This window comes from Archocentrus centrarchus, chromosome 4, assembly GCF_007364275.1.
Source record: "Archocentrus centrarchus isolate MPI-CPG fArcCen1 chromosome 4, fArcCen1, whole genome shotgun sequence".
In the NCBI taxonomy this organism is placed as follows: domain Eukaryota; kingdom Metazoa; phylum Chordata; class Actinopteri; order Cichliformes; family Cichlidae; genus Archocentrus; species Archocentrus centrarchus.
In genome coordinates this window covers 767,037-786,140 of record NC_044349.1, presented here as the reverse complement: position 1 = coordinate 786,140, position 19,104 = coordinate 767,037, and the positions used below count along the sequence as shown (strand labels likewise).

Sequence of the window (19,104 nt, the reverse complement as noted above, 5' to 3'; positions counted from 1 at the left end):
AGGACAACATTTGGGTATCCAGGATGTAAAAAAAAATGGCAGCTCCATCTGGCAAGTTTATACAATTACTCAAACTTCTATATGAATAAATATAAAAAATAATACAAAGCTTGGTGTGAAACAGATGCAGTCATGCCTCCTGAGGCAGGGCCAGCATCCCATCTTCCTCTAACAGCAGTCTGCAAACCTCTGGGATCTGAGGAGAGCAGATGCTGGACTTTGGGAGAGGAATGCTGTCCTGTTCTGTGTGATAGAGGATTCTAGCTGCTCAGCAGTCCTGGGGCTGCTTTGCTGTGTTTTTTAGTTCATGATGCTGCAGCTGAAAGCTCTGGAGCTGACCTGCCTGCAGTCCAGAGCTTTCAGCTGCAGCATCATGAACTAAAAAATACAGCAACAATGAAGCCGTGCTGTTGGAATAGATGCAGTATGCAGTTTAGCATCATCCTGCTGAAAGATGAAGGCCTTCCCTGAAGGAGACATCTTCTGGATGGGAGCTCTGAAACCTGCATGCATCTTTCAGCTCTGATGGAGCCTCGATCTTCTCCAAAAAGAGTTTCAAATTTCAATTTGTGAGACCACAGAAGAAGGTCCAGATGCAGCCCAATCCCCAAAGCTGCCCTTATTTCCTTTTGCACACTTTTCCAAAGATCTACAAGCTTTGTGCAGTCCCAAAATACATGAGTGAGGTCACCCCCCCACCCTACGATTCATCAGTTCATTTGAAATCAACTTTCTCTTTCAGCTGGACATTTACCTGAAACCATCATATCCTGAGATTCTTCCATATTCTTCAAGGTTCCCCCACAAAGCAGGTACTGATAATAATGCATCGCTCCAAAACAGTGAAACATTATGTCCCAGCCCTCCATCATCCCTTAGACCCACGACCTCATTATTAGTTCTTATTGAACCTGCACTGGTTCAATATTTAGAGGAAACAGCAAGGAGCTCACCTGCCCCTTTTCTGCTGTGGAAGAAATCCGAACAGCAACATGATCTCAGTGTCTGGTAGAAAAACCTCCATCAAAAACCTTCTGAGCATCTAAACTAAACAACACTGAAGACTGAGAACTGTGTTTTGCACCTGATATTATATTTAATATCCTCCTGATATCTTTTGCTCCCTGCCTGAATGGTCTGTTTGGATTAATTTATTAATATAAGTCTGCATTCTCTTTTATGCTTATATTTAAAGCTCATCTGTCTGGATCCTTCCTTCTTTACGCCAGCACAGTTGAATTATTCTGTCTGTTTGGGCCTTCCTGAGATGAAATGCTAATAACGGGCCAGTCCTTTTACCCGTCTCCGGTTTGTGAAGCACGGAGAACCTTCAGCTTCCCCCTCCGGTTCCCTCTCAGGTCTGATGATGTTTCTATTATTTTCCTTCGTATCACCGCCATCCCTCCCTCCCTCCCACCCACAGGTAACCCTGACCCTTCACCATTATTATTTATTTTTAAAAAATATTTTTAAATGTTGTCAGATTTCTTTTACTGCTGGACAGAACTGACGTGTTCATTCTCCAGTGTTTCAGAAGTGGTTCATAACCCAGATCTGCAGTTAGTGTAACAGGTGCATGGCCACTTATGTTTTCTATACTGTATTTCAGCACTTTGTGTGTTGTTGCAATTAAAGAAATCTCTTCTTCAGACCTGTTCTCAGTGTAGTGCTGCCTGAAGGTCAAAGTTCACGGCCATCCAGCGCTGATTTTCAGCCTCATCTAAATCTTTTGATCATATTATGGTCTGTAGATGATGAGTGAACTTCTGCCCATCCTCCTGAGGAACTCTGCCTCTCGGAGCTGCTCTTTGTATCCCGATGTTCCTCCAGCTGTTCCTGCTCAGTTTGCTTTTCCAGCTGTTCCACGTTGAACTGATATTTTTCATGAATTCGTCAAACATCTCGGTTTAAATATTTAATGTGTTTTCTCAGTTCTGTTGTGAATCAAATATTTTGCACAGCAAACGTGTGAGCGATGAATACGCCTCGCTGTATTTATAATGTGCCGTGTCACTCAGCGCGGTGCTATATTTACCAGAGCATCTGTTACTATTTCTGCTGCTTTTAATCTGAGACATGTCGGGCACGCTGAGGGGCATCCGCAGGTTCAAACCCATTATTACCTTTTTCAAAGAGCACTGAAATCTGACAGTTTGACACTCAGTTTATTTATAAAATCCAATGGTGCAGACCTGGCTCAGTGAATTTCAAAATGCAGTGTAGGAAGAGATACAAAATCGTACAACAGTCAACCATCACTGACATTTCTATACAGGAAGATAACAACATTCTCTACCTTTGAGCATTTCTCTTTGTGGAGAAGATACAAAAGAAAAAAAACTCCTTTCAGCAACACGACCTGATCGAAGGGGGGGGGGGCTACGCCTCCCGAAGGACGGTGCCCAAAGTGGAGTGGAGCGACCCGGTGAAACGCACAAGTAAGCAGGCGACGCCACGTCCCCAGTCCCGCAGGACATCGTTACACTGCGACAGCTTGAAAGTTAAAAAGGCACCACACAATACAAGTCACGAAGGAGATTCTGCCACACACCCGTGATGCTGAAACCGACAAACTTTAAGGCGGATGTCATGTGCAAAAAAATGAGTCAGGTGTATCGCTCAGCGTCCGCTCCGGTGAAGTGTGCTTTGATTGCTTCCTTTACGGCTGACTTCTGTAAAAAATATCAGAAACATGTGAAAGGTTTAAAGAATGATTGCATCATCACTATGTCGCTGGGTGTCACAGGCACGTTCCAGGCTTCCAGGGAGTGAGGGGGGGGGGCTCGCTGTGGGTTTAGTTCCTGTAGCTTTTACGTCCCTCGCTCTCCTTGAGGAAGGTCCATATGAGCGTGTTCACGATGTCGGGCTGGTCCTGCTGCAGCCAGTGGCTGGCTCCGGAAATGATGTTGAGACGGAAATGATTCCTGATGTAGAGGCGGCAAGCCTCGGCCATTTCCTGCTCCAAGAAGGCGTCCCGCTCCCCCCACAGCAGCAGCACCGGCGACCTGACGTGGTTATGGCTCAGGGGGAGGGAGCTACGGAGAGAAAGGGGCAAAGTAGTATCAGCTGCTGCATTTGTGACTATTGTAATTCATTATTATCAGGCTGTCCTGAGAAGCCTTCAGCTGATCCAAAACACTCCTGACAGGGACCTGAAGAACATCACATTCCTCCTGTGTCCTCCTCACATGCAAAGACCAAACAGGCCCCATCATGCCTTAAAGACCTCATAGTACCACATTATCCTAACAGAAGACCTCTCTCTGACATACCTTTGGTTTGCGAGGGGCAGCCAATCAGGAGAAAGCTGGCTTAAAGTGAGGAAGGAGGGAGTTAAAAGTACTTGTTTCAGACCAAAGGGGGACGTGAAGACTGCAGCAAGGTGCAGTATAAGACAAATAAGGATTATTTTCAAGACTGAAACCTGCATAGAAATGAGCAGACAAGCCTTCTTTCCAGCATGAGCAGGAAGCAACAATAACATGCTGCAACATCACGCTCTAACTGTACTTATACTGCACATTCTTGTTTTTGTCATTTCCCAGCTTTTCTCACTCAGCTGAGCATGGAAAGTTTTACACTGAATTTCAGATGCACCACCTGGGTCTAATTTCCACATCGTGTTCTGTTATCAGAGGTAAAATCACATGCAGAGCAGAAATGCTCGTGCTGATGTGCTCTGGTCTCCATCCTGTCTAAAGAAAGCAGACATACATGAAAAAGGAGGCCGGACGTCGTCTGTGTGTTCGTCTATTCCTGCACCTTCTGCATTTAGGTACAGCATGCACGAGGAGTGAGACTAAGTGGGCACGGGGCAGTGAGATTCCTTTTACGTAAGCATGCAAAAGCTATTCTGAGATAACTCATTGCTTGAGAAGGGAGCAGATGGCACGCTCAGCCATGCATGTACAGGTCACATGTCAAAAATGCATGCACCGAGATTTCCTTTGATCTGGTTTATGCCCATCACTGTTTGCCGGTACGAATGCAGGAATGAAGGTGAATCCCTGACAGCGCTGGCAGAGGTGGAGGCTCGCCTTCTGCCCCGCAGAGCTCTGACAGCAGATGGTGCTGCTGAATACATTTGAAATTAAAACCTTCTTTATGTTTGGACACAAAACAGAGTGGAGAGCATAAAGTTTCTGAAAATGAAACCACTGAAAAGGACTTAATAAGAGCGGCGTGGGGCCGGGCTGGAGCAGCGTGACTCCCTTTGTTGGGGGGTTAAGAAACTGTGCAGGTGCAGCAGCGTCTTTGCAGCAATTTCATATTTTTACTTCAGTGTGTGTTGATAATATTGTGTGTTAGAAATACTGAGAGCCAAAAGCAGGAAAAATCAATCAGTGCCTCCCACCTGACCTCCTCCAAATCAGCTGTTTTTTTATCTAACTTTAATATGTTTAATGAAGCCATGAAGTTATTGTCAGTATCAGTATACGGTGACCCATCTAGCATGGATTTTAGATATCATCTTATTGCCTGTGTATTTGTGAGAGTTTTTACAGTGCTTCATGGAGCTCTGACCTTTTGAACTGAGGCCTGCGTATTACTGAGCTTCAGTATTGCTACTTCAGTGCAACACAGCAGAATATAAGATTGATATGTGCTGCATTACAGAGACTTTTTTTATGCTGGATAAATCTATGGAAGCTTGTTTGTGCCACTAAAAATAAAAAATCACCACCGTAACTTGAAATTTCAACTTATGTATCTCAAAATTTTGCGTTAATAATGTGAAATTTCCAGTTATTACTGCCGATCAGGAAGCTCCTTGAAAGAGGTCATTTCGCTGTTACCTGGAAGCAGATGACGCCAGCGCACACACAGTCAAAGTCGGATAGCGACAGTATCAGTGAGCTGGCTGTGTTTAGCAAACGTGAACAAACTGTCGTCAGATTTTTGCCTTCTGGTGAAAAACAGCTGCATAAAAGGAATCAGTGTTTCCATGTTGGTCTGTTGGACAGCTGACGCCTTCAGCCTCCTGCTTCCAGGTAACAAGGAAATGACGTACCTTCACGGAGCCTCCTGATTGGCAGAGCGAACTCGAAGTTTCGAGTTACGGGTGGCAATTTTCTTTTAGTGGCAGAAACAAGCTTCCATAGAAATCAGAGTTTCAGGATTTTAGTCCCATTTTTACAGAGATCAGTTCACCGTGTAAAACTCAAAGAGCACACGTGTGTCTTAATTCAGCAGCTTTCTTCTGCCACAGTTTTGGAACATTTTTCTAAACTTTGAGATTGTTTTTAATCATCCAGATTTTTATAGTGTGTCCAAACCTTTGACTGGTACTGTGTTACTGCTGCATGCAGACTTTTTTACACGATCCGTCTGTGTGTGAGTCCCCACCTGAAGACATTCCTGTAATAGTTGAGGGCTCCTGTCAGAGCTCCTGGCTGCGAGAGCGCGTACAGGTACGCTTCCAGGTCCTCTGCGGCGAGCCACCGGCCCTTCCTGCCGATCCCTGTGCTGCGGCTGGTGAACAAAGCCTTCAGAGCCTGCAGCAGAGACACAGCAGCAAACACAGAGTGAGTTTACAGCATTTACTGAAGGACATCCGTGTCGCTGCGACACGAGTCAGAAACGGTGGAGAGATCGGCTCTGATGACCTTCAGGCGCAGCTCGGGCTCCCTGACTCCCCGCTGTGCTCCAACGCCGGCATATGGCAGCATTCTTTCATTTAATTAGCAAACATCTGACACACTGATGTTTTACAAATGCTTAAATCATTCAAAAGGAAGAAATTTTAACAGAAAATTGTTTTTGCTATTACAGCAAAAGTCAAAATACTGAAGTGAAACCACAGCCAGCAGCCTGTGATGCTGAAGGTTTGGATTAATATCTTATTGATAAATCCACGTAGGTCCACTTCAAGCTCAGCAGGTGCTGCTGGGGACTCACAATAAGCAGAGAGTTAAACTCTGCAGGGAAATCTGAGCAGTTAGAGAAAGAATGAGCATCACCACAACACGCATGATTGTTGTTGTTTTTAGCAGCAGCAGCAGCAGCAGCAGCAACACACACACACACACACACACACACACACACAGCTGACTGTCCTCATTTCAACATCAACATTATCTCCGTGTGTGTGTGTGTGTGTGTGTGTGTGTGTGACTGATTGGCTGCATATGAGGCGTTTGGGAGCGGATCTGTAAATTGTAGCTACAAGAAAGAACTTGAGGAGCAGCAGAAAGTGCTAATTAGCTGCTAATGAACAGTCAGGCTAGTCTTAATATCCAGCCTGCATGCTAAGCTAAGATAAGCTAAGCTAAGATAAGCTACTGGCTGTTGCTTCATATTTTATAAACAGATATGAAAAGAGTGGCAGCCTGACTAACTATGGAAAATAAGCACTGCAGATAAGTTTATATACATACTGTGCATGATGACAACATAAACAATTAGTGCAACTACAATTAAATAAAATAACTGAGAAGAATGAGACAATAAAGCTGAGAAAATAAGAAATCCAACATCTAATTTCTGACAATATTTGCAGGTCAGCTCACTATGATTTTACAATAATCTATAATCTACACATTTCCTGCAGTTTGGACTGATACAAACACCAAAAATAGACTGATACTGCCTGTGAGTGCAACGTACACTAATGCACTTGCATGCACAAACACACACACAGACACACACGCGACCTTGAAAGGCCACACACACAACAGACCACCTTGAAATCATTGATGGAGAGCATGAGCTCCGGGAAGCGGGGCAGCTGGAAGAAAAAGTAATGACTGGATTTCAGCAGCTGGCTCGGGTGACGCAGAGCATAATCTGGAGGAGAGGAGAGGAGAGGAGAGGAGAGGAAGAGAGGAGAGGAGAGGAGAGGAGAGGAGAGGAGAGGAGAGGAAGAGAGGAGAGGAGAGGAGAGGAGAGGAGAGGAGAGGAGAGGAGAGGAGAGGAGAGGAAGAGAGGAGAGGAGAGGAGAGGAGAGGAGAGGAGAGGAGAGGAGAGGAGAGGAGAGGAGAAGAGAGGAGAGGAGAGGAGAGGAAGCGAGGAGAGGAGAGGAGAGGAGAGGAGGAGAACAGAGGAGAGGAGTGGACAGGAGAGGAGAGGAAGAGAGGAGGAGACATTTAGTTCCTCGACATAATTAAAGGGCAGGTTTTTGGATAACATGATAACTCAGTTCATCTCTGTCTGCACCATTTAAACCAGCTGTTCCAGCTGCATATTAGCCTCCTCTAATTAGCCTGTCATCATCTTGCTCTTAAAGTGAAGGAGGATTTACCAGATGGAGGCAAACATGCAATTGGAGTAATATCACTTCCTAATTAATGTTAATAATTACAGTAATGACCCAAGAGTCAAACCAGAGCTTCTGTGTAGAAAGTAGAAAACGGGTTTTCCAGCACGGCGCACCGGAATCATACCTGTGAACACAGACGGATGTGGGCAGTTCAGAACTATGAGTTTTGTCACCATCTCGGGATAATGAATCGCGAACAGCCACGCTACGGTCCCACCCCAGTCATGGCCAACGAGGCAACATCTGTTGTACCCTTGGAAGAAATCAAACAGTGAAATCAAACATGAAGGAAAGATGTCAGAGCCAAGCAGCAGTCTCTGTGGCTCAGACTGATCTGCAGCTCCTCTGATGGCTGCTAGAGAACATCCACAGATATGTTCAAATGTTCAACTTTAACGCAGAAACACGGCCAGGTACACACACAGTTTTGGTCATTATAACTTTATCCTCACAGCAGCTGCACCAGGTTGAATTTTGATTGAACTCACCTGTTTAACTACACTGTGACTTAAACACAGCAGGCTGCATCTGCAGGCTGCATCTGCAGGCTGCCTGATAGGCATCACCACAGCTAATTCAAGCCTGTCTGTGGTATTGATGCCTTTTTGAGCATTTTAATGCAGTAATTTGACACAGTGTGTTTTACTGTGCAGTACAGCCGGTTCAGGGAGTTTGAGCTCCAGATTAATGAGTGAAATTCGGTATTTTATTTGTAAATGGCAGCGTTGAGCAGCTACCTGTTCATATGTTTAACTAGCAGGGATCTGAGTGATGCAACCATCTACAGAAGCAGCCTGCTGAGGAAAGCTTACTAGTGTTAGCTACTATTTTAACCCTTAGGCCTGTGGTTCATTTATGGTCATAGTGGGTGACCCACAGGGGGTGACCCATGGTGGGCGTGTCCACCACTGCCTGAAGTCGCAGCCGGCGTTCTCTCTAATCGAAAGGGTTTCATGACAAACGCTGACCAAGGTCAGGGCTTCAGTCTGATCACATTACTGCTGCAGTTGCCACAGACTGATGCCCTCACCTGAGTTAGCACCATTTACACCTGCTAATATGAAACCCCAGCAGGCATCGTCATTACACGTGCCTACAGAGGAGCAGTCACAGCCTTTATCTGATAGCTACATCAGGAAAACAACAGCCTGCCCTTTGGTGTGTTAGCCCTCCACTGAAAACACTGAAATGTGTCACCAACATGGGAGTGAGGAGAGAATGCAGACGGTGGATCTCAGTGGCTCTAAGAGGTGATCACAGATTAGAGAACAGCAGTTATCATACAGTCGGTCCAATCCTCCATCCTCTGAATCGACCATTGAGCGAATCATTGCAGTAATATGCATTATTGAGCACTTAGCTCCCAAAAACCTGTCAGCTAACTGACCGGGACAGCCAGAACAGTGTAACGAGCTGCCAAACAGCCTCTCTAAACCATTTTAAAAAGCACTTTTCAACACGCGAATGTTAATGTTTTATAAGGAAAGGCTTCGAGACCATTACGCTGCCGCTGGGATGGACAAACGGAAAATGTTAGAACAGTTGTGGCTTTTTTAAAAGCTATACTACTCAACATTAAAAAAAAAAACATCAAGGGTCTAATTTAATTTGTGCAACATGACAGAGATTAGAGCGTTCCCCCCAGCCCTGTGAAGATGCTGAACCTTTCAGCTTAATGTCCTGATGTTACCAGCCACATCTTTACTGTTGTGGTTCGGTTTCACCGCTCTCATTGATTCAGTTTCCAGCTGCAACAGGCAGGCGGAGAAAGCTTTGTTTAAACTGCTGTTTGCCTGTCCTGCTCTTCCTGTCTCTGCCTGCAGAAAAAAGCCAAGTTTGAAACTACGTGCTAAGAGTAGCAGAGCAATAAACTGCCAAAGAGGCAGATAGTTCCTATCACTTTGATTTCTTATAATGAAAACGAGCATATAATGCATGGTGTGGTCACAAAGTTCACCAACTCCACCCACTAAAAACTGAAAACTGCATATTTACCTTAGCTGCCCTTCAAGGGCCTCTCCTTGTGCACCAGTGCGGCTGCTATTTTTAGATCACTTCCTAGATGTTGAAGCATGAAGGCAGTGCAGCAGGTCACTGTCCCCAGCATCACAGGGTGGTGCACTGCACATTTATCCCCCAGAGTCAGACGCTTCAACATTTGCTTCTCTCATCACATCAGTTTCATCCTCTCGCCTAAATCAAACGGGTGCTGAAGAGCTGCGCTGCAGACAAACCTGTGAGTGGTCAGAACGGGGCTTATGCAGCGTGATCTGAAAATGACGGCGGAGCTGGTAGAGCCGCGTCACTGCCCGAGGAGACGGGCTTGAAGGAGACATCGGGCAAATTTAAAATCATGCATGATTCCTGATTTTCATGGGTTGCAGAATTTTATGATCACACCTCATGTGTTTCCATCAAACAAAGAGCAGTGTGACAATATTAATGCTTGTTTCAGTTAACTGATTCATCTTTTAATCACCAATTACTTCCTGAGTCCTGGGAGTTTCAACATGGCTACAAGAAGGTTTAAGAGGACAAGAAACAGAAACAGAGAGGAGGAAAGCAGCATGTCGTTGAAGCACGTTATTTAAAACTAAAATGCTGATGACAGGTCCTCTGCCTTTGTTCTTGCTTCATAGCGTTTGGCTAACATGGAGGTGTGCAACTGACTGACTGCTCGGGTTTCATGCCCACGTTGGAGTTTATTCTGTGTTTCCAGATCTACAGAACACCTACAGTACAATAGATAATGTCTTTAATGCTGACAGGGTGAAGAAAGCACCTCAGAGACTGTGCAGAAAAATCAAAACATGACCTTTTCAGCTTTCTTGTAATGACTCTGAAACAGCCGTGTTAACACGTTTAGATGGGAGGTGACAGGTGTGAAGGGGAAAGAAAGAGCTCGCGTCTACTGAACAGCATCTTCAGTGACATTTTGGGGCTAAGACAGATTAGCTGAATGATACAGTGTGCGAGCCGTGCTAAAATAACTGAGATATGTTGTCCAGGAAAGGAGCAAAAAAATGTCACTGTGGCCAGATAATCATTAGCTGGTAGGTGCACAGCGCCTCAGGCAAGCTCCCTGCCAGTGTTAGCACACAGTCAGCAGGCTGTGGGCTCTGTATCTGCAGTGTCCCGTGTTCACTTAGAATGAGTCACAGGAAGTTTGTCATGCCGTGCTGCAGGCCTGAAGCCTGTCCACATCACAACACTGATAAACAAGTTTATTTCTGACCCGTGCAGCTGTCAGACACACTGACCACTGCACTGATTCTCAGATCACAGCCACGCAGTTTCCTCACCTAAGTACTCCACAATGTCTTTGACGTCAGTGACCAGGTATTCAAAGCAGTAACTGTCAGTGGAGAGCGGCAGGTCGGACTCCCCGTAGCCCCGCATGTCGATGGCCACCACACGAAATTCACTCTTAAACTCACGCAGCTGGTAACGCCAGGAAAACCTGAGGCACACACACACACACACACACACACACACACACACACACACACACACGAGATAAATTATTTACAACACAAAGCAGGTTCATGCCTGTTTCTCCATAAAGTAGGGATTTTTAAGATTTAAATGAGCTTGTTGAAATTTACATTACATGTATCTTCAGTTTTAAATTTAAAATTGATAGTTATGTATCAAATTATCAAAAGCTTTCAAAATTAATCTAATAGCCAGACTTCAAACCTTCAAAAAAATCTGTATTTAAGGAGGAGATATTGTATCATTTACACAGCTCAGCAGGCAGTATGTAATTTATGCCCAAAACACTGTATGAACTCTTTCTACAATCTTACTTTTGCTCTAACATTCAATATGGTGTGACTCCAGAACAGAGAGATTATGTCTTCAGGATGGATGGATGGATGGATGGATGGATGGATGGATGGATGGATGGATTGATGGATGGATGGATGGATGGATGGATGGATGGATTGATGGATTTTTCATGATGCTAGCAGGTTGCTCGGCTTCCTGCACTCACACCTCTTCCTTGGATCTTGGCTCTTCCCAGTGTTGATGTGACAGAGATGGAAGAGATGAATACACGACACCACAAAGTAAACCCTGTGTGTGTCGTGTATGCTCACGTGTGACATTTATCCATCACGCCTCTCGATGAAACACTTTTGGGTAGCACACACCTGTGCTTCCTCACTCTCAGCTCCTCTACGAGCTTTCTTTCTCCTCCGGGTCCAATTAAGGAACTGATGGCGGAAGGAAAATGACTTCCAGGCCAGGAAGCATAAGCTAGCATAATGAAGAGCCCGTCTGTCTTCTCTCTCCAGGCCCAGAGTCTGTGACTCAGGCTTTCTGTTGAACATTTGGAGATCTGAGTCCAAACAGCATGTTATGAAAGTGTGTTCACAGAGCGAGTGGTGCTGCCTGTGACGACTATCCTGAATCTGATGTGTAAAATTGGTGGAGTGCTTATTAGTGCCCTTTTAAAGCCTGACCAATTTTGAGATAGTTACAAACTAACTTCCCAAACTCTTTTTTTAGAAACTAGCACTCAGCTTTCTTTCCAGCTGAGTGAAGGTCACCTCTGGATAATAGAAGCTGTTTTAGATTCAAATCCGCCCTCTGATGATGTGGACTGGGATGACTTCCTAATTGAAGATCTTGTCAGCCCCCTCCTCCTCCTTGTCCTCTTCCTCCTCAGCCAAGTAATGGGGTAAAGCAAAAGGCAGAGCCCTGCCTGTGATTCTGATGAGTCAGGATAAGATCCCGGCTCTGAACCCTCAGATCGTTGAATATAGAAGAGGTTTGAAGCAAAGTAAGCCCCTCGCAGCCCTCCCTCTCCCTCCTGAACACAAACTCTCATCTTTCTTATTTCTGAAAGGGAATTAGCACATTTTAAAAAGTGCCTTTTCCAAGCACCTCAGTGTGGTTCATCATTCCTGTGAAGGATCCATCAAGTGAAGCAGAAAGTGCTCCCGTCTACTGTTAATTAATCCCTGTCCTGTCCACAGCTTAGATAGTATGTTAGAGATATGGGCAGGCTTACAGTTTGTGACAAGCTCTTTGGCCCTGATCCAGGCGCAACACTCAACATCATTTTTCATTTCATATCAGGAGGAAGAGATCGTGAATGCTTTGGACCCATTTCCCCCGATGGCAAATCATGCCTGTGAATGCGGACTCCTCTGCTGGCGTGTTTTTGCAGGCCCAGATCGCAGAGATTTAGCGGTGCTGCTGAAACGGTACGATCCTCACAGTCAATGGAAATAGTAGCGCGATGACTGATGCAACAAACACCAGCTACAACTGCACAAAACAACATCTTCCAGTGTGGTTTGTGGATGAGTGCAGAAGAGCTTTTACTGTGACTCTGATTTCCCTCTGACCTACCAGAACTCAGGGAAGCCGTGCAGAAACAGCATGAGGGGCTTTCCTCTCTCACCAGCAGCAACATAGTGGAACCTGAGGCCAGACTCCTGCACACAAAGAAGACACACAAAAACACAGTTACACATAAACACTGAGCTGTCAGTCCCATCCAAAGCCACTTAGTGATCACAATGGGACAAGTCAGCGCTCCTGAGTGACTGTTACTATGCGGAGCTGCAGGGAAAATTATTACAGGGAAGCAAGACAGGAACAGCTCATTTTCTTTTGAGTCATTAAATAAGAATCGGTGTATGACAAGCTTGTAATATCACGCTTGCTGGACCTGAAACTCTCTCGTGAATCTGTTTCTGCAGAATACTAACTAAAAGCTCGAGCACATTTAAAGAGCCCTCCAGCAAATGTTTGCATCTCACACTTATGTGCAATCATTCTGGAGAAGGCACGAATGTCTAAATGTTTCATTTTGAAAGTTTAACAGCGAGAGGAGCCATGCCCCCAATATGTCAGGATGAAGGCTGGTGAAAAATACATAAAATTATGCACAAGACACCTAGAATATTTCCATATGATGGCACAGTAAATACAGACAGTGTGAGTTCCTGATGGAGAAAGTAGAAAAGCAGACTGAGTTCATATAAAGGTGTTTGAATAGTTTCAGCTTATACAGATTTCACATTGATTGATTTTTAGCAAACACATTAAAACTCTGAAACATGACGATTTGTTGCTTTTCATTCTCATACATCACTGCTCACTAAATGTTTTGCCGGTGGACTGAAACGTCTCCTTCAGCTTTTTTAATGCTTCGCATATTGATAGCAAAATTAATGGCAAACAGCCTTATAGGACCTCTAAGTGACTGTTAATGAGGAGTAAAATAGTTGTTGAATTGTGTTACAGTGTTTCTTTTCTCATGATTACAAAGACTTGGTGTAAAAGCCAAAAATGTCACTGAAAAACGAGAGACGTGAACAGTTTCAGAGTGAGTTACAGGGCTGAGATTATAGAAGCATCTCTGCACAAGGCGACCGGGTGCATCAGAAAATGGAAAAGTGACTTTGCCCTCTCCGTGAGAGACTGCTGACCTGCTCCGGGTGTAATCTGCCTCTCTCCCTGTGGCAGCTGGGATCGGCTCCAGCACTGAATTGGTAAAGTAGCTGTGGGGGTTTAGAGTTCATGTGGTTAAGCAGAAACAAAGGGGCAAGCTGCACATTCAGGGCACATTAAAAGACTTCACTGTAAAGTCCTCGAGGCTTTGAGGTCCCACGTTACATTTGTGTGAGCTACATACTGGACTGTGGTTCCACTGATGTGATGTCACAAAAATCCTGCTTGGACAAACGAGTCCCCGAGAGATTTAAGTTAAGCTTAAGGAATCGATGCTACATGATGAAGTTCAAGTAAGATAAGAAGAAGCTGTGAGGGTTTTTTTTTGTTTTTCAGGGGGCGGCAGAGAGTGCATTAAGTTCCTGTTTTGCAAAACTAGGCGTTCATTTGATTTAGAGGCTTTGCAGCTAAACTTCACCTCTGCAGTAATGAATACATCACATACATCACATACATTACATTAAGGAAACAGAAGTGTGGGACAGCTGCTTGTATAAGGCTCGGGGGGGAACAGCAGAAGCTGCATCATATGTGTAACATGCTCTTGAATATTAATGCTGGTCCATACTGCTGCTGTTCTATGGAATAAACAGCCTCTCAGTCAGCATAAAGCCAAGAGTGTGAGAGCTCAGGCCACAGCGTACTGATGGATAAGGGGATGGATTATTAGAGAATGATTTGGTTCTAATAGTTTCACAGTTGTGTTGTTGAATTTGATGTCGTGTTGAAATGGCTGTTATCTCACTTCAAAATGCTATCGCTGGGACTGGAGTGCTTTGGTGAGCTATTCTAAAACAGATCAAATACAGTGAAGATGATATTATTGGGTTATTTGAAGAGAACGAAAATCCCCCCAGTCCCCACCTGGAGGTGTCAGATAGGAAAGCTGTCTTTGTTTGGATGGATTCGAGGTTCTTTCTGTGAATATATCAGAAAACTACAGTCTCTGCAGATTTAACATGTATTGGCACAGATTTCTGAGCAGTATGCTGTTTGGAAGGTCAGCAGGATTTGTGCTGATCTTTCAATGTGTTTAAAGTATGCGTATAAGTTTCCTTTGTGTATGCCTAACAGTTATAAATATTAATTTGTCTGTTGAAGTCATCAGTGAGCTGGATAGACAGAGCAGAACTGCATGATACATACATGTTAGGTTACCTGGTGAGTCCAAATCAGCCACAGGTGTGAATGTGAGTGTGTATGGTTGTCTGTCTCTCTGTGTTAGCCCTGTGACAGACTGGTGACCTGTACAGGTGTACCCTGCTTCCTGCCCTCTGACAGCTAGGATAGGCTCCACCCCCAACTGGGACCATGAATCAGATAAGTGGGGGAAAATGGATGGCTGGATGGAGTTGGTTTCAATGTGTTTTTTTATACACTGTAATATCTGGTCTGTATGATGTCATTTTTGATGTAAGACCATTTTATGGTTCTAGGAAGTAATCTTCTGCTTCCATGGACTCGTACTTGCAGTACACTTTGTTTCCTGTGAGATTTATTCGGTTCACTTTATTTTTCTTGCACCATGTGGTGCTGTAGCTCAGTAGGTAGAGCAGGTCACCTACTGATCGGAAGGTCAGCGGTTCGAATCCTGGCTACTCCGGGCTACATGCCAATGTATCCTTGGGCAAGATACTTAACCCCAAGTTGCTCTCCGACCGTTCTGTCGGAGTATGAATGCGTGTGAATGTTAGGTAATTAAAAGCACTTAGCTTCGTAAAAATGGAAGTGCTTGTATGAATGGGAGTGCATGGGTGAATGCAAACAGGTTGTATAAGCGCTTTGAGTGCTCATACTGAGTAGAAAAGCGCTATATAAGAACTAGTCCATTTACCATTTACCATTTTCAGCCGAACCCAAGAGAACTTTTGCCGTCATGCATCATGTTTGCTGCAGATCAGATTCATTTGCTCATGGAAAAACTTTGCTTTATGACTAAGAAGCATACAGTGCACATGTATTCAAATCAAGCTGCTTTTCTCCTCATTACTTCACTGCATGTTTATGTGAAAATATTTTTGACCGCAGTGCATTTATCATGTCTGAATTAAGGTTTTCCATTCAGAAAAAAAACTATGATTTTTAAACACATTGTTACTGTCCACCAGATTATGAAGTAGCTGATCAGAATGCCTCTTATATGAATGCATCAGTAATCTCTCAGTCTAACAATGGCAGGTACCATCCTGCTGCACTTCTGAGACTTTTTGCATATTCTAAGTGTTGCTACTTATTCTAAAGTGAAGGATGTGCCCCCCCCCCCCCCCCCCCCCACACACACACACACACACACACACACTCACTCACACACGCATCGGGACTTTGGCTGAGGGAGATTTCTGAAGCTGACACGCTTTGGTATTTTAATTACATAATCCTGAGCACGTCCTGTAGGTTGGTAGTTCGAGGCTGGCAGCTCGCTGCATGCAGAGACGTGAGGCGGAGGAGCTGTTCTTTCAGCACCACCTGAGCTCCAGCCAGCGAGCCGCGACTCCACCGAAATAAACAGACGCCTCAAACATCGGGCCCCGTTTGGCTTTTCACGACGCGACACGGCGGAAAGGTGTCGAGGCGTTTAAACACCCCGCCGTGCGCGCGCGCGCGCGCGCGCGCGCACACACACATACACACACACACACACACACACACACACACACACACACACACACACACACGGCTGTTCCCCTTACAGACACCTTTCATGTCCAAGTGCGTGTGTGTGTGTCTTACCTTGATCCTAACATAACAGTGGGTTCCCAAGGACGTGTCATTCAGACAAGCCGGGGGAGTTTCACGAATCAGCCATCGGAAGGTTGTTGTCGGCCTTAAGACGATGTTCCACCAAAGTTTCAGCAGGGCTACGATGGCGCAAACAGCACAATAACCGTATATCAATGACCAGTACCCCAAAACTCTGATTTTCAGCGCAACACTGATTAAAAACATCAGCAAGTTGTGGAGCACTCTCGCCATCTTTACATTGCCGCAGGAAATCAGTCCGGATCGCGTCCCCTATCGATTTCTTTCTGTTAACTGGCCGCTTCTGTTTAAGCGCTGCTCCGACAATGCCGAGGCTTCGTTACCAGCGCATACGCACGACTGTCTGAAGGGAGGATCCCAGCAAGCGGCTGAATGGGACGGTGGCAAGAGCATCACGTCAGATTTCACGCGTGCGTGTGACAGCCGTGGCTGTTTGGCAGGAGACCGAGCTGTTGACTATACAAGGCAGGTCCGAAACCGAGCAAAACCAGCCGCTCGGTGCGGAGCTTTACGCTGATTTCAGCGCAGCTAAGAGGCGCTGTTAGGCGGCCAAAACCCCCCCGGAAAAAAAAAAATCACTGCAAAGCAGCACGGCTTCACGCCGCTGTTATGGCAACAAGGCTGCGATAAAAACACAGTCCGCGTGACTTCAGTTCATCAGTGAAATAATTACAGTTATTTCAAATTATCTCACCGAGCAGTTCATGAACAGTAAGTGGCGCCTTCACGGCGTAATTAGCAGGTAGACTGTGGCTGCGCATTGATATGTTAATGAGATGCGGTGTCACAGGTGTGTGACTGGCAAGTCTTGGAAATCACACACAGACACGAGCAGGACAATTATTCTGTTAGAAACCCAACTGGAGACAAGATAACGCACATCACAGGCCAGTTTACCGACTCTGGATCAGCTTAACCCGTCACGTGGCTGGATATGTGGGGCTGATTAAGACCTTTGAACGCTCACACCAGAGTATGGAGGCCCGGCCGTGGCAACAACACCTTCGGCTGCTGCGTTATTCACACCGCGGGCTGCTCTTTGGCACATTTTTATGCCTTCCCCTCGGGACACTAGGAAAATAACACAATTTATATTTCAAAAATACATTTAAAAATAAATATTCTGTAAACATTTGTACTCGAGGAGACTAAACTATGGTAAGCTGTCATTTATTTGTTTAACTCAATAGATTAAGACTTTATAAATATTAATTCAACTGATCCATCTCACCCAGGATTCATAATAAACTGAATATATTTGTTTGAACGTGCCCGAAGCATCACGTGATCCTCGAAACAAGTCTTTTTATAGCAGTTTCACTTGTGAACACTACAACATATTTACAGTTAGATTCATTTATATCAAAAATATTTACTGTAACACAGATTTCAATTATAATTTTAATGCATTCAGTACCTTCATGTATTATTAAATCCAATGGATTTATTAAAAAGTCATTAATCATTTATTGATGGCTCATCAATATTCATGAATGCATATCAAATAGAAGAAACCAAAGCCAGAGATTGTAGCCCAAAATGTATTCACACATAATTAATATATAAATCTCTATTGCTGAATTATTACCATGAATTAAGACCAATCAGGATGAGGTAAAAAGTGGTTCCACAGAGAGTGTTACCAATACTGGATACAAGTTTACATTTCTTCAATGTATACATACTATTTTATTTATATTTGTGCAATATTGAACCCTGTGTTTAGTAACTGATAACGAGCCTCCTGCTGATGTCACATATTGTCTTATAGTGGAACAAATACCAACATACACGTTAACACATACAGTACACACAGCTGAGACACTAAAATGACCGGCCTGGTACTGTGTAGCTTTACTCCTCACAGCAGCTAAACTGCTCTGGCTCTGTGAGGCAGGACACGGGGCTGCGGCTGTCCTATTGGTAGCAGATCCTTTGGGATCCAAAGGAGCCTTAAAAAAGAATGCCAGCCCCCAAAGTGGATGCAGTGTAACAATGCTGTGCACCAGCTTGTAGCTATTTGAAATACCAATCATTTTTCATAGCTCTAAAAGGCATGCTGGATATTTCCAACTAGCTTTGGTCAACTTTAACGAAGAAAGCGGTTCAATTGGAAGACGTGATTCTAGAAACAGACTGCAAGGTGTATATTCTGTGCTGGCAGTGGGAAAGTGTGTGATCCCTTCATGTTATCAGTGACTGAAGAAACGTCAAGTCCCAAACGAAGAATCAGTCTGATTATTCTCAGCTCATCCTCATCACCTGTGCAGGTTCATCCAGTTCATGCTCTGTTGCTCCTTCATATTTCAGCAAGTTAAATAAATCATTAGTGAGGAGATATTGTAAGCGTGGAAAGAAACATGTTTAAATAAATAATGTGCATGCACCAAAAAAAAAATCAGTCTGAGCTATGAAACAGTAGAAGTTGCATCAAACTGGTATCCTTCAAGTTACATTGTGTCATGCACATCATGTTAAAAAGCAGCAAACAGGTAAACCTGCAGTCAGACTCCCGGTTTGAGCCTGAGCAGCCGCTCAGCTGCAGCTCAGTGAAAGCACATCAGGAGTCACGGTTTCTTTTACAAGCTGCAGAACTGAGAATGAAAGAACTCAGC

The 19,104-nt window shown here is 44.6% G+C and overlaps 1 protein-coding gene across 1 annotated transcript; it reads right to left on the bottom strand.

Annotated features, from left to right (window-relative positions):
• Nucleotides 1-2,146: 2,146 nt before the first annotated feature.
• On the bottom strand, nt 2,147-17,083 carry ephx4 (epoxide hydrolase 4). The gene is made up of 7 exons (XM_030727807.1): nt 16,460-17,083; nt 12,623-12,708; nt 10,561-10,718; nt 7,383-7,511; nt 6,683-6,786; nt 5,347-5,495; nt 2,147-3,035 (listed from the first exon to the last, which is right to left on the bottom strand). Exons 1-7 carry the CDS (start codon nt 16,700-16,702, stop codon nt 2,795-2,797), a joined length of 1,110 nt encoding a protein of 369 aa, XP_030583667.1. The 5' UTR covers nt 16,703-17,083; the 3' UTR covers nt 2,147-2,794.
• Between the last annotated feature and the right edge of the window lie 2,021 nt (nt 17,084-19,104).